This window comes from Zootoca vivipara, chromosome 5 (genome assembly GCF_963506605.1).
Source record: "Zootoca vivipara chromosome 5, rZooViv1.1, whole genome shotgun sequence".
Taxonomy (NCBI): domain Eukaryota; kingdom Metazoa; phylum Chordata; class Lepidosauria; order Squamata; family Lacertidae; genus Zootoca; species Zootoca vivipara.
This window is the reverse complement of record NC_083280.1, coordinates 61,285,821-61,301,400: the sequence shown is the minus strand read 5'-3', so window position 1 is coordinate 61,301,400 and position 15,580 is coordinate 61,285,821. Positions and strand designations below refer to the sequence as shown.

The 15,580-nt window shown below is 44.5% G+C and overlaps 1 protein-coding gene across 1 annotated transcript in view; it reads left to right on the top strand.

Moving 5' to 3' along the window:
* Positions 1 to 15,580, top strand: part of STK32C (serine/threonine kinase 32C) — a 164,464-nt gene that overhangs the window by 141,615 nt on the left and 7,269 nt on the right. The window contains exons 3-11 of the mRNA XM_035138380.2: positions 628 to 779; positions 1,999 to 2,172; positions 3,779 to 3,816; positions 7,815 to 7,904; positions 9,007 to 9,110; positions 9,237 to 9,353; positions 13,521 to 13,646; positions 13,822 to 13,953; positions 15,511 to 15,578. Of these exons, the coding sequence (XP_034994271.1) occupies positions 628 to 779; positions 1,999 to 2,172; positions 3,779 to 3,816; positions 7,815 to 7,904; positions 9,007 to 9,110; positions 9,237 to 9,353; positions 13,521 to 13,646; positions 13,822 to 13,953; positions 15,511 to 15,578 (1,001 nt within the window). The remainder of the gene's footprint in view (positions 1 to 627; positions 780 to 1,998; positions 2,173 to 3,778; positions 3,817 to 7,814; positions 7,905 to 9,006; positions 9,111 to 9,236; positions 9,354 to 13,520; positions 13,647 to 13,821; positions 13,954 to 15,510; positions 15,579 to 15,580) is intronic.

Sequence of the window (15,580 nt, the reverse complement as noted above, 5' to 3'; positions counted from 1 at the left end):
AATGATACAGTACTGGAGTCCAGTGCAGCTTGAAATCTGGCACACATATCTATGCCATGCTTATAGATCCAGTGCCTTTTGCCACTTGATAAAGTGACATTACCAGATGTTGGCTTTTTTTCTTTTTTAGAGTATTCCATCTTTTGACAAGGAACAGACTTTGAATTCATTTTCCCTCAGAATTTTGTGCACTTATATATAATGTTTCCTGAGTGATGATGTGCTTGACTCTGCAATTTTCTGCTACTGCCAATTTTGATTGGATTGCAAAGTATTTCCTATGACAATTCTCATAGCTTCTGCAAGCGTGATGGCTATTTGGTGGTGCTGCATATCAGCTTCTTGCCCATAGCAAACTGGTTGTGAGCAAATACTGCTGGACATTCTGCCAACTACTGGAAACCTATGTTGTTATAGAGTGCATGCTAAAAGTCTAATTCCGTGGAAGGGATCAATTGCACATGCCTGGCTTGCTGAGACAGGCCACATGCTCAGGAGCAACCATTTCCTCTGTGACCATGAAAATGGCCTTTGTACTTGCACAATGCTGCAACAGCTGGGAAACTAAGGAAATTGAAACATAGGAATCTAAATGCCACTTTCTCTCTCTTTTTTGGTGACATCAAGGTGTGCATTGTACAAAAGAGAGATACAGAGAAGATGTATGCCATGAAGTACATGAATAAACAGCAGTGCGTTGAAAGGGATGAGGTTCGAAATGTATTCAGAGAACTGGAGATCCTGCAGGAAATTGAGCATGCCTTCTTGGTGAATCTCTGGTGAATCTCTTATTTTCTTTTATTTATTTTAAGGGTGGGTGGGAGGTGCTTCTCTTCCACCAATTGTGCCTAGGACCATGTTAGTCTTGGTAGAAGTGGGTTTGGGGACACAGCAGTATGCAAGGTCTCTGTTGCTTACTGGCAGGGACAAGGGAAAAGCACTGGATTGGGCTACGCCTCTCCCACCTTCACCCTCACCCTCCCAATGAGCAGCAATGACCCATCTGCTGGGAAGGTTGCATAGTGACTCTGTTTCACCCAGGGAGCCACTTCCATTTTTAAACCCCTGTTTCCTAGCCAATTACATCATCATCAAGATGCTCTAACCTTCCATGGTGAGTCTCTGTCCCACTGGCTTCCTCTTTTAACCATTGTTCTGCTCTACATTGTCCAGTACAGTCGTACCTTGATTGTAGAATGCCTTGATACTCATACGTTTCGGCTCCCGAACGATCGAAACCTGGAAGTCAGTGTTCCAGTTTTTGAACATGTTTTTGGAAGCTGAGCACCTGATGCGGCTTCCGCTATTGTTTCCGGCATACCTGTGCAATCGGAAGCCAATCGGAAGCCACGCCTTGGTTTCCGAACGTTTCGGAAGTCGGACGGACTTCTGGAACACATTCTGTTAAAAAAACCAAGGTACGGCTGTATAAAGAATATCTCCAGGCCCAGGATGCCATTCGACTCCGAGATCATCAAGAGGCTAGATAGAAGCAACTCCAGCTTGCCAATGAATCATTCACACTGATGGCACTGGTTTTTGTTTAATAATGAAAAGAGACAGCCTGCTTGATATTCTGGTACATTATTGATTATGCCTGGAAAAAATGAGTGTGGAATGATCATATTACAGAAGCCATGTGACTGTGCCAGATATAGAAGCGGGGATTATATGAGCAAGGTAAAATTAACTGGGACAGCTGCTCCTTGCAAGATATGAAACAGGGACCTGTTCATATAATCAACCCTGCAAAACAAAATAACAAAATTGATTTATCTAGAACAAATATAGGATGGCAATGGGAGAAAAGGGACTCGGAGAAATTTGCGGGTTATATTTAGACATATAAATATTGAAGAGGCCTACTTATTGTTACTGCCTTGCAGGTGCATGGGTAAGTGAAGTGGGAAAACAGGCCTCTCATTTGGTAGCACCGTCTGTGAAATCTGAATGGGTAGTCCACAGTTTGCTCAACTCACCTTTGCTAATTTTCCGCAGGTACTCGTTTCAGGATGAAGAGGACATGTTTATGGTAGTGGATTTACTCCTGGGTGGTGACCTACGTTATCACCTCCAGCAAAACGTGCAGTTCACCGAGGAAACGGTGAAACTCTATATCTGTGAGATGGCATCAGCTTTAGACTATTTGCGCAGTCAGCATATTATACACAGGTAACAGCACAATCTGTTATTCCCAGCTGTTGGGAACTGGCATAGCTATCAAACAAATCCGGCTCATTTGAGAGAGCTTTTGAGCTGGTTGCAGCTAGTGCAAGCCCCCACCCCCACATTTGATCTGCGGCCCAATTAGGCCAGATGGCTCCATGCCTGCCCTGATCTGGGTCTGATCCAAGCCCTGAGCTGAATCAGGGGCCTGGCAAAGCACTAGGCTATTAAAAACATGTGAGGAAAAGGAGATGATCCAGGTAGAGACTTTCACCTGCACTATCTCTTTCTTCCCCTCTCTCATCACCTGACCACATATTTAATTGGAGTTTTAATTGGCTCAATTTTGTCTGAGATGTGGGATTTGTCCAGAGCAGATGCACAGTCCTAGATTCAGTTGGGTGGAATCTTGGCAAGAAAACTGACCAATAAATTTTGGCGGTAAATGCAGTGACGGAGCAAGCCGATTGGGTGCCTCCAAGGAGTCTGCCTGCCTCCTACCGCTCAGCCGCCCTACAGCTGGGGGGGGGGGCAATGGGCAGACTGTTTGGGGCAGCACGGAGCCTGCGGGCGCTCAAGCCACCACGTCATTCCCAGGAGAGATGCGTGGTTGGGGTACACTGCAGGCCCCACAGTGAGTGCCTCCCACCATTTTGTCACCCCCCTCAGTGGGGACACCCGGGGAGGATCGCACCTACCGCACCCCCTTGCTACACCCCTGAGTAAATGTCAGGAACTGGGGTAAGGAGTAGGTCAGCAATAAAAAACACCGGTATAAGTGAAGTCAACTCTTTATTCAAAGAAATAAAAACAGCACGGGTCTAGTGAGCACAGGAACTCTTCCCAGCAGGTCTTGCCCCAATGAGACACTTGTGAGAACTGAAGGTCCCCACTTTCCTACCACTCTCCCAGACTCCTTCCCTGCTTCCTTCCCCCAAAGCCTAAGACTCTATAGCCTTGTCTCTTGTTGCTCCACCCTCTTCATTCCTCTTGGTGTTCTGGGAGATTGGGGAGGGGGGGAGGGGAAGAGAGCTGGTCACTGCAGGAAAGGAAGACTCCCTGGATTCTTCAGAAGCCTGGCTCATCTCTGCTTCCTTCCTCCGAGTCTGAACTGCTCTCTGCGCCAGCATCGTCCTGCTCAGTAAACCCTGTTGCCACTTCAGTTTCTGACACCTCCTCCTCCCAGTCTGTCCCCTCTTCTTCCACTTACCACTCATTGTCATCCCACCACCAATCCCCTGGCTCTGAACCTCCTTCCCATGCAGGATCCCTTGAGGATTCCTCTGCTATATTATAACATTTAAGGAAATGGGAGATCCAATCACAAATCTCTGTTGCCTTCTCTTCTTGGGTCCTGAGAAAACTGGATCTGATCTCAGGCTGTGTTCAGAACATAGCATTATTTTGTTTATTGAGCCTGTTTTAAGGTGTGCGTTTTTTCCCCAAATCAAGTTTCCTCTGTGAGTTTCACCCCACCGTCTTTTTTAATTGCACTAGGCAATATTTTTGAAATCTCAAAACAACAACAACCACCCAGAGTTTTGGTAGGCTCATGAGGCATTTTGCATTGCCTTTTCCAAGTTGTGCATAAATGCTTGTTTTTGCTTTCCAGAGACGTGAAACCAGACAATATTCTCCTTGATGAACAAGGTATGGGGGAAATTACTAATTATGTCTATTGCTTCTGCCTTTGAATAGTCTTCACCCCCTGGTGTTTTTTTGTCTTTTGCATTCATTTACATCTTTCAATTTATACTGCATTTCTGTGGTTGTGAATGATAAATAGAAGGTTATGGGATCGAAAGCAATTCGATTCCGTTCATCTGCCGTCAAGACTCGTTTCAGTGAACAATTAGCAGTAATTGACATTGACTGGTAGCTACTATTACTCATTCTGGAAAGCTTTTTCATAAGTGCAGCTGATATGTAATTCCTCTGCAGATATAGAAACCTTGCACAAAGGTACACACACACACACACACACACACACACACACACACACACACACACACGTTTTGATATCTATGGGCCTGCTTAGGTAGGCAGAGGCAAGAATAAAGTGTTTTGCTATGATTAAATTGTTTTGCTGTGATTAAATTTCTGGTTGACAAGCCAGCAATAAAGGGAGAGTCCATAATTCTGCTTGGTTTTGAGAGGATAAGGGTTGTGGCTCAGTGGTAGTCACATGCTTTGCAGACCAAAGGTTCCAGGTTCAATCCCCGGTCTGGGGAAAGACCCCCATCTGCAACTCTCGAGAGCCACATCCAGTCAGTGTAGTTACGGAATACTCTTTACTGAACAGTGTAGATCAGGCATCCCCAAACTTTGGCCCTCCAGATGTTTTGGACTACAATTCCCATCATCCCTGACCACTGGTCCTGTTAGCTAGGGATCATGGGAGTTGTAGGCCAAAACATCTGGAGGGCCGCAGTTTGGGGATGCCTGGTGTAGATGATAGGAAGGCATCTCCCTATGACACCCACATGGAGCTTCATAGGAACAGAGGCTTCCACTTCCACTTTAGCATTTACGAGTATTGGTGCTCATCCTCATGTGGGGCTCTGTGTCTTTATCAATGATCCTATGAACGCAGCACAGCTTTAGAGCAGGAGTTATCCAGAGCATAAACATATCACCACATGCAAGTTGCTTTCCGGGAGTTCTGCCATCCATATGTAAGGTTTGGGATGTTGGCCTGTCAGGAACAGGCTGGACGATGAGGAATGATGAGAGGCTTCAGCCAGAGAACCCCCTAGGGAAGCTTGAGAAGAGGACGGCTCCGAGCCAGGGGAGTGGTGGTGGGACACGGAAGACAGATCAGAGGATGAAGCTGGGGGCAGAATGGTTGGATGCTGTAGCAAGCAACAGGCTTCAGTGAGTGAGAGGAAGAAGAGGCAGAAAACACTGAAGATGTATGGCAGTCAGCTGAGCAAGAGGTAGGGGCAGAAGCTGCAACAGATTCACAGGAGTCTGTCAATATTACTGTATTCAGCTTCCCTCCCCCTTGTCTCTAAGGGCTCAGAGACTTTTGCATGTAGCAGAACAGAGAGTACAGACCCCCTCCCCCCACAGAGTTTAAGACTGCAGGGAAAACAGCTGGGGAGAAGACTTAGGGGGAAATACAGAAAGCAAAATATAGGAATGTGTTGTATTAGGGGAAATTGCTTGCAAAAGTGCCTATGTTAGTCAAGTTACAGGTAGGTAGCCGTGTTGGTCTGACGTAGTCGAAACAAAATAAAAAAATTCCTTCCAGCAGCACCTTAAAGACCAACTAAGTTTTTATTTTGGTATGAGCTTTCGTGTGCATGCACACTTCATGCATGCACACGAAAGCTCATACCAAAATAAAAACTTAGCTGGTCTTTAAGGTGCTGCTGGAAGGAATTTTTTTATGTTAGTCAAAACTGCATACAAAGATGTTTTTACTAGGAAAATTTCAGAATAAAACGTTGATGATTTTTCGTGATATCTTTTTTTTAAAATGCAAATTTCTGCCTAAATGCAGAGAACCAAATTAAAGATGGGGGAAAAATGAGAACTGAAACTGCAAGATCCACCCATCCCTATCTGCCATGGGATTATGCAGGCTACAGGACTGGATCTTGGGCTCCAACTACAAGTGATGATGTTTGTGTCCCTCTGTGAAATCTAATGTGCTAAATGGGTGCGAAGACAGTGAGTGGGGAGGACAAGAGTCCAACTCCTCCTGCCTTTGGGAGCTTTAAATGCCATTCCCAGACCCAGCTTTACATGATTTTGGTAGAACCACATTTAAAAAGACCGGCTCAGTTATATTTAGTCTGAGTCATCTTCTCTCCGTAATGAAACTCCTTCAAGAACCAAATAGAGAGGTTGGCACATTTCATCCTTTTCAGTGTGCGCTTTGATTTGATGGCACTTGAATTCATGCAATGTGTGATTCTAATGGTTTGCAATTGACGGCTGGATGATTTGTTCATGTGTTCCCCTGGTGGTATGTCTTCAGCTCTTTTTCACTCAGGCAACAGCACATTCCCATATCAAGTAGCTTTTCACAAGCCAAGAAAGAGAAGTGGCAAAAGTGTGGCCTACTGTGACCACAGTCTTTTTTTAAAAAAACTTTTGTCCTACATGTATACATGCATAAGTCCAGCGCCGTCTTAAGCACCCCTGTCGCCATGGTGCGCCGGATCTCTCCGGCGCCCTTCCGCCCCGTTTCCCAGCGCAGTGGGCGGGTGGGCGCGGCGCTGCCGCGCGGCGGGCAGGCAGGCAGGCACAGCGCGATCTCTACGGCGCCCTCCTGCCCCGTTTCCCAGCGTGGTGGGCAGGTGGGCGCCGTGCGCAGCGGACCGGCGAGCCGGCCAGCGGGCGGGCGCAGCTCGCGGCGCCCTCCTGGCGGGCCGGCGCCATGGTGCCCTGCGCCACCGGGGGTCTACGACGAGCCGGCCCTGCATAAGTCTTCATGGATTTAAAGTGCTGTAGCTTATGCTTTGGTTTATCAACAGAAAAGAAGTTCAAGCAAACTAGTTTTGCCTACTCTTGTTCTAAGGAGGATCCTGGGAATAGCATGTCCTTTTGCTAGTTATGCCAAGGAGTTAAATGAAAGAGATGCCTGTTGCAGAGCATATTGACCTAGGAGTACAATTTTCTAAATTAAATACCATAAATTGACCAAAACCCCAAATTGTCATCTTGACCCATTGTAAAAAATCTCATTAGATCAGAATAACAACTTCTATACTAAAATTACCATGATTAGTTCACAGTGCGATATGCAGAGGTGCTTCGCAATTCTAGATTTACTTAAGATTGTATTATTCTTCCTCTGATATATTTCAATCTGGTATTTTAAAAACAGATTATAGAAAGTCTTGATGGAGCATCCATCCCTTTTAAAAATGTATTGATGTACAGGTTGAATTCATGAGATAATGAAAAATAATTCCAAAGCTAGGCAATTTTTGTGGATCTTTATTCCCGAGCCCTAATTTGCTGTCACCATCTGCAAGCTTCCGCTAAGAAAATTCAAATATTCTGATATTTGTGCATAATGCAGATGAAGGGTGTTTGTATGTACCTGTTTTATTTGCATAACATTAAACCACATGGGAGCACAGAATAAGCTGACTGAAATCAATATGCCTAAGCAACCATGTTTTGCATTAAGTTCTATTCTGCTTCTAAGATCCAGATTTTTCATGATTCTAGATTTTTTTTTACCAGGATGAGGCAAATGGAAAACAGAGAACACTGAGGAAATTGTTTTATTTGTTTATAAGAAGCCTCATTCCAAACCACTAGAAAGCCCATGCTATCTTCCTTCAATGGTGGAATTGCCAGATGTCATCAATATGTGCCCACACTTTTTCTGAATTCACAAGGACTAGAAACTTGTGTTTTAAAATGAAAATGAGTTTTTTTAGCATGCTGAATTCTACAGCAAATATCAGATTCTGTGCATAATGCCTAATAGCCAGACATAATTCTTATAGAACAGCTTTATTTATCTTAATAAGAGCTAATATTGCTTGCCAACCAGCTACAGAAAACATTTGGGGATGGTGTGACTACATGCATTAATGTTGCCCTCTGAAGTAGTTTCTTTCTGGACAACTTGGACACTTTGGGTTTTCATTCTAAAAATCTGTGCTGGTTTTCTTCCCTTTAAGGCCATGCACACCTAACAGATTTTAATATTGCAACAATCATCCGTGATGGTGAAAGAGCAACCGCATTAGCTGGGACTAAGCCGTATATGGGTAAGTCAAACCTTGCCAGTTTTAAATAATAACATATTTTACCATATTCTCCCCACATAAAACTGTTAGGATTTCTGGGTCTCATTTGACAGAGTGTTTCATAGAGTGATCTGGTTTGTACATCCCAGTATTCCAGTCTATGGGACATGGACTCCCAGCCACTTTGTTCCTTCCTGTCCTTTTAGCTTAGCACAGCATCTAAACCAAGGTTTGGCTTAAGTGTGACAGCCAAACCCAGGCTTGCGGTTAAGGTTTGTTCTTGGTTGCAACTCATGGTTCAGAAGACACACTAAACCAAAGCTTGGCTTAGCTCAGTATGGCAAGTGAGTTAAAAAGACCAGGGAGAAAAAAAGCAGCTGCAAGCTCCTCTCTGGGAGCTCACACATTTGCACAAATTAGTCCATTGGGTGTGACTGCTGAGAATGTCCTGCTTCTGGTAACTACGGATCTTGAGTATGGCTTCCATTGATGACTGGAGCATGTGGGCAGGTACATATGGAAGAAAAGAGTCCTTGAAGTTCCTAGGTCCTAAGCCGAACTTTAAAGGTCTTTAAAGGTCAGAATGAGCAGCTTTATTTGAGCGTAGAAACAACCTCTCTCCTCCCCAAGCCTTTAAGGAAAAGTATTTTCAGAGCTATGTACCTTATTCTTGTTTCAAAAAGACTGCAGTCCTGTACCCACTAAACCTGGCAGTAAATTCTGCTGAAATGAGCTGGATGTACTTCTGAATAGACATTTACAGGAATGAACTGTTAGTTTACAGCCAGTTTCATAGAAACCAGTAGCAACCAGTTGGGTGGTATTTCTCATATGGCTTCCCAGCATGAAGGTCATAGCCGGTAACTGATAAGGGAAGCGGCCAGGCGGCAGGGAGGTTGGCGCAGTGTGGGTGCAGTAGCAGAGACAATCAAGTACCCCGACTGCTGCTCTTGCACCAACCTCTCTTTTGCCTCTCCCCTTCTGGTTACCGTCAGTGATCCCTGCATTGGGAAGCCAGATGAGCAATGCCACCCCATTCTGCTCTTCTCCACTGCCTGCTGCTGACCAAAGCCAAAACGGATGGAGGCATTCAATAGTGCCCCCCCTTTCTTTCTCTTTTCAGCTCCAGAGATCTTTCATTCCTTTCTGAATGGTGGAACCGGTTACTCCTTCGAAGTTGACTGGTGGTCCCTGGGAGTGATGGCATACGAGCTCCTCCGTGGATGGGTATCCTGTTCTTTAGTGTTTTTAGAAGATAGTTTGGCATTCTTTCAGTGCTTCATGTTCCTCAGAAGTAAGCCTGGGATTCCCCCCCCCCCGGTTTTTCAATATCTTTCTTCTTCTTTTTCTCAGAGGCCTTATGACATCCACTCTAATAGCCCCGTGGAATCCTTAGTTCAGTTGTTCAGCACCGTGAGTGTCCAGTACGTAACAGGATGGTCAAAGGACACGGTAGCCTTATTAAGAAAGGTAAATAACTTATCTATCCGGGAAGGGTTGCAATTATTTATTAGCATAATGCAAATAATAAGGGCCTTGATCCAAAGTGACATGCTCATGCTGACTTGCCTGCATGTTGCTGCATGCATCTGTGATTGCTTGGCCTCTAAACAGATGGCACCCTGTGCATTGTTTCCAAGCTATGCATCTCTGAGCCTTGAATGTAGAGCTACTCTGCTTGGAACAATATTCACAGTGCCCATTTGCTCAGAGGTTTCTCAATCCAGACTATGTGCCATACCCTCTAGAGCAGGCATGTCAAACCTGCGGCCCTCCAGATGTTTTGGACTACAATTCCCATCTTCCCCAACCACTGGTCCTGCTAGCTAGGGATCATGGGAGTTGTAGGCCAAAACATCTGGAGGGCCGCAGGTTTGACATGCCTGCTCTAGAGAAGGACTGTAGCAACATCCAACCTAGTGGATGCTGTAAACTTTCACCCACCTAGTGTCCTTTAGATGTTTTTGACTACAACTCCCATCAGCCTCAGGGGCACAATCTGGAGAGCACCAGGTTGGCAAAGGGTGCTCTAGACTGGGTGCCATCGCTGAGATTCGTGGAATTAGCACGCTAAGGAAACAACTATGAAATAGACAAGTGAGGTGATCCTCCAGCTCCCGATCTGCTTTCTGGTGTGACTCAAATTCATTTACAGCTGTTCTCTTTGCAAGGCTTAAATATTATCAGCCAGCAATTATCTTTTCATTCATAAACATGCACAGACACCCCCCCCACCAGATCTACACTGCAGCCCCATTCTGTGGACTCTGGATCAAACTGGTTCGCCCTGTACACCACAGGGGCCACCCACCCTGCCCCAAATCCCCCCAAAGCAATTGGGGGGCAGAGCTAAGGGATTTTACAGGGTTTTTTTTTAAATGCTACTTCAACATACGGTTAAAATAGGGTTTAAAAATACAGTCAGAAGGGGGCAACACCAGCATTGCACAGGATCGGATCCTCCCACTTAACAGCAAGAGGATCCAATCCTGCATGGTGCTCCTTCAGGGGGAAGGAATAATGCAACCACCCAGTTGGTCCCTAATTTTTTAAAGCTTCACTTCCATGCCTGGCTCTCCTTCCTGCTTGACACCCTGCCCCCCCCCGACAGCTCCAAAGAAGCCTGGCATGGCTTTGGATTTGGGCCTTGAGTGAATCCATTGCACAGCCCTAATAAGTGTTAGTAAGAAGCTGTGATTATTATTATTGCTTAACAGAGCAATTGTTTACATGTGAACAAGTTCTGATGAACGTCCAGGATGCCTTACCTGCAAGGCCTGTCCCATCCTTTCCCTGGAGGAACTGCTCCCATGTTATAGATCAGGTTCATCAACTGAAATGAATGAGATAACTGATATGAATATCTGTACAGAATTGAGCATTAGCATGATAATTTTTCCTGCATGGAAAACAGTAGCCAATTATTGCAACTTCTTGTAAGTTCGGGGTTTGTGTTTGGAAGCCTAGTAGTTTGTCAGAATTATCACTCTCTCTAATAGTGAATTCAGGTGCTGAGTGCTGACAGCATGGGAGCTACAAAAGGGGGGGGGGGCGATGGGAAAGAAGAGGGAATGTTCTTGGGGAAACCCAAAGAGTTTCACAAGTCTAGACAAGCTTCAAAAACAAAACCTCTTAAAGGAGAACCGGGCATGCTCAGGAGCCATGGGCTGTCAAGTGTCATTTGGAAAAGAAGAATGAAAAAACCTGGGGTTAGGATGGAATGGAATGTCCTGTAGTACAGCTGGCTGGCTGGAACCTTGAGCACAAGTCCTGTTGTTAGGAGATAAGGATATGTCGCAGCATATAATCTCCTAGAGGCAACGTGGAGGAGAGCAATGCAGGCTTCCAATGGGTCTTCTGTATAGCCCCTTGTACTCAGATAAAGAAACCCATGTTCATTTTTCAGTAACAGTTACCAAGTAATATGTGCCTCATTAGATAACGTTTTCCTATTTGTATGAGAGAGGAAACTTGTCATTCTGAGTTTATAAATGTTGGATAGTTTTTTAAAGCTAGATTTCAGAATCCTGTTAAAATATATATTAAAAAATGCATAAACCCAACAGTAATAGCAATTGAGCGTCTCCAGTGTAAGCCAATGGAAGGTGGACAATATACATAATTAAAGTTTGATTTTTAAGTAGAGTTCCATTATGAAACAATTCCATTGAAACTTGCTCAACAAGAGCACAGATGCCCTCTGCTGGATTTGTGTAGGAACACAGCCCAGTCTTAAAAACAAACATCGTCTAGAAAAAAACCCAAATATATCCATAGTAGAAAATAACATTGAACAAATTATGTAAGCACACAATATAAAGCAGTTTTCTACATGCTTTTGCAAAGGATCTGGCCAGTGTATAATCATAATTAGTGTTAACTACCATTCCTTTAACTTTAAAGGACATATTGAGATTCCCTTTGTGGTGAACCTATAGAATGATGGTATGGATTCTGTTGGTTGAGTTGCTAACTGACAGCGATCAAGCAATCAGATGGCTGATTTCCTGCTTGGCAAAGTCACTGGATCCACCCAAGAGGTGTATGTGCCGCACTTCTGAGTTGGGTTAATTGGCTGGAAGATACAAATTCTGCCAAACTGGCTTGATCCATACAGTGAGCCTCAAGTTTGGCTTCAGTGCTTTATCAGAACTCACAAAACATGGGAGGAACCAAACTACATATTACACTACATGTGTGGGGTGGGGGAGGCATTAATCATAGGAACAGAAGGTCCCAATTTTCAACATGACTTCTCAGCTTCAATGCAGAAAAACAATTGCCCGTCCCCAGCTTAGAAAAAAATTCCCATTGGTGCATTTAGCACTAACGTGTAGCTTTTTCCTTAAGAGTAGAGCACTTGCCCAAGTGCAACCCATAGTTAATGTTAACGATCATTTATAAACCATAGTTAAAACTGAAGTGTTTGAAAGATGATCACTTAAATATTGGTTTATTATGTCCTCCTTCCTCCATTAAAGGAAACTATGGCTCTTTAACCATAGTTAAGGGGGAGGTCAGGGTTTGCACACAACACTAAGCTATCATTAGTGCTAAGCAAGGCTGAGAAACCAACTACCTTAATGAGCTATGTTTAACCATGGTTAAGCTGCTGCACTGGCTTCACACATGACACTAAGTCACAGTTTAATAAGCCATGGTTTATGTGTGAACCAGACCACTGTGATAAGAAGGATGGCACCTAATGGCAGGGCCAGCCTCATCTGCAATGTGGTCAAATCATTTTTATTAAGAAAGGTATTTGCCATATCACAAGCAGAGCACTGATTTTGTTGACTTAAAAGAAGAAGAAGTGTGACTGGATCGACTTAATTTCTTGGCTTTTGTGGGGGATTGTCCTCAGCTATCTGTGATTATAATGTTTCCATGATGCACATTTTGTTAATCTGTTTTGAATGTTACTTGTATCTTGTGTAACATTCTTCTTTATGTTTGCCAGCCATTATTAATATTATATGGGGTTTTTATTTGCTAGGGATTCTGAATACGGTACACTGCTGAACATTGAACAGGTTCATAATGAGATGATTAGCATAAAGATCAGTTATCTGTGAACATATGCTTATGTTCAGTGAAGAAGATGGCATTGCTTCTTCCTCCTCCTCTTCTTCTTCTTCTTCTTCTTCTTCTTCTTCTTCTTCTTCTTCTTCTTCTTCTTCTTCTTCTTCTTCTTCTTTGGTACATCTGATGATTAGTATTTATTCTACCAATAACAAAAGGGTCATTTGACCTCTTTGTCTAATCTGTGGCTGGTCTGAAATCCCACCAGTGCAGGATTAGTAGAATATTGGCCAATGGAAACATGGAAACTACCAGGGTTATAGGCAGCAGAAGACTAGCTGGATATTCCACTGAAATAAATGGGGAAATGAATGAACTAAGGAAAAGGCACAATTCAAATAAATGGGAGACAAAATGAATGAATTTTTAAAGAATTAATATGAACAGGAAACTAGATTTTGTGTCCCCACCCCCTTGAACAGCTCTTGTGAGACTCATGCAGATGCAATAGCCGTGTCAGAGAGGTAGGATTAGGAACTGGCCCAAATCAAGGCAGGTTTGTACTGTTCTATCAAAATCAGGCTTTGCCTCATCACTCAACATTTGCTATTTCAGCTTTTGACAGTGAACCCTGAGCACCGGTTTTCTAGCTTAGCTAGCATCCAGACTTCTTCCTACTTATCTAACGTGGACTGGGACGAAATCTGCGAAAAGAAAGTGGAGGCAGGATTTGTGCCTAATGTAAGTCGAAGAGATGAGTACGTTTGTTTCTGTCCCTGATCCCTATGTATTGTGAAGCGGGGGAAAGAGAAAGCCGGGAATTTTCTGTTCTGCAAACAAATTTGGCATGCCGCTCGAATTACCTTGCTTGTCAATCGCATGGCTTTGAGGCAATATCCCTGTCTGGTTTTAACAGAAAGGCCGTCTGCATTGTGACCCCACCTTTGAGCTGGAAGAGATGATCTTGGAGTCGAGGCCGCTGCACAAGAAGAAAAAGAGGCTTGCAAAGAATAAATCCAGGGATAATAGCAAGGATAGCTCACAATCGGTACGTGTCCCCTTGCAATTCTCCCCAAAAAACTGATGGAGTGCTGAGTTACTGTGGGGCCTGTTACTTTGCAAAGAATGAGAGACTGGTCTCTGCTAGAGAGCGGCAGTGCTATGCTACCTACAGAACAGCAAACCTGTTTTTCCTTTCAGTTATGTGATAATAAAGGGCATTTGCATTCTACCATTCTCTTATTTCATTTCTCTAGGGGAACCTTTACCAGCCCGAGGGGCTGTACCAGGGCAACATCACACATACCCATGGTAGTGGGTGGGGACAGAGGCAAAAAGTAGGTGGAGCAATGGGTGTGACTCATAGCTGTGTACAGTAGGTTACATTCCAGCCATGCAAAAATCATAGGTTTCTACATACGCTCCTCTGCATCTAGGCAAGCAAGGGGGTATGATCCCAGTTCAAAAGCCAGAGCTATTGATGAGGGTGTCAAGGAGTTCCAGGGAGGGAAGTTTGGTGTAGGGGGAGCTAGGGCAAGTCCCAAGGGATGAATAAGGACACCTGGAGGGCCTGAGGCTCCTCACTTCTGCTCCACCATATTAGGCAATCATGTGAATGCAATGGCAGAGAACTTGCCTTCCATTAGGCGATATGTGGCACTGGTTGGTTTGCTACTGGACTACTGCAATGCGCTCTATGTGGGGCTACCTTTAAAAGTGACCCAGAAACTACACCTAATCCAGAATGCGGCAGCTAGACTGGTGACTGGGAGCGGCCGCCGAGACCACATAACACCGGTCCTGAAAGACCTACTTTGGCTCCCAGTACGTTTCCGAGCACAATTCAAAGTGTTGGTGCTGACCTTTAAAGCCCTAAATGGCCTTGGTCCAGTATACCTGAAGGAGCATCTCCACCCCCATCACTGAGGTCCAATGCCGAGGGCCTTCTGGCGGTTCCCTCACTGCGGTAAGTGAGGTTACAGGGAACCAGGCAGAGGGCCTTCTCGGTAGTGGCGCCCGCCCTGTGGAATGCCCTTCCATCAGATATCAAGGAAATAAACAACTATCTGTCTTCTAAGACATTTGAAGGCAACCCTGTTTAGGGAAGTTTTAAATGTTTGACGTTTTGTCATGTTTTTGATGTTCTGTTGTGCGCCATCAAATTAATACTTTATTATTATTATTATTATTATTATTATTATTATTATTATTGCAGAACTGAATGAAGGAACCAAAGATAGGCTTCCAACTTGGTCTTAGCATTTGTGCTATATAAGTCAACTTGGGAGCAGCCAGTATGAGGTGCACTGTTCCCCCAGCTTCCCAGTACTGTGGGCTGCTGCTGCTTACTGTGGAGGAGAATGGGGCAGAACGGGGAGCTCAGTGCAGTGTGGCACATGGTGGCAGGTGTGTCCGATTGGCTCCCTGCACCTTGCTGCCCCCCCCCCGCTCTGTAGTGGCGATATCAACAGCATCGGGAGGCTGGGAGAACCATGGAGTCGCACTTGCCTTGCCCTACCAGCCCCTCCTGACTAAATGTCATTCATAAATTTACATAAACTTTTGACAAAAAGTACATGTTAACTGTTTTGTTTTCTTTTATCAGGAAAATGACTACCTCCAGGATTGCCTGGAAGCAATTCAGCAAGATTTTGTCATTTTTAACAGAGAGAAGT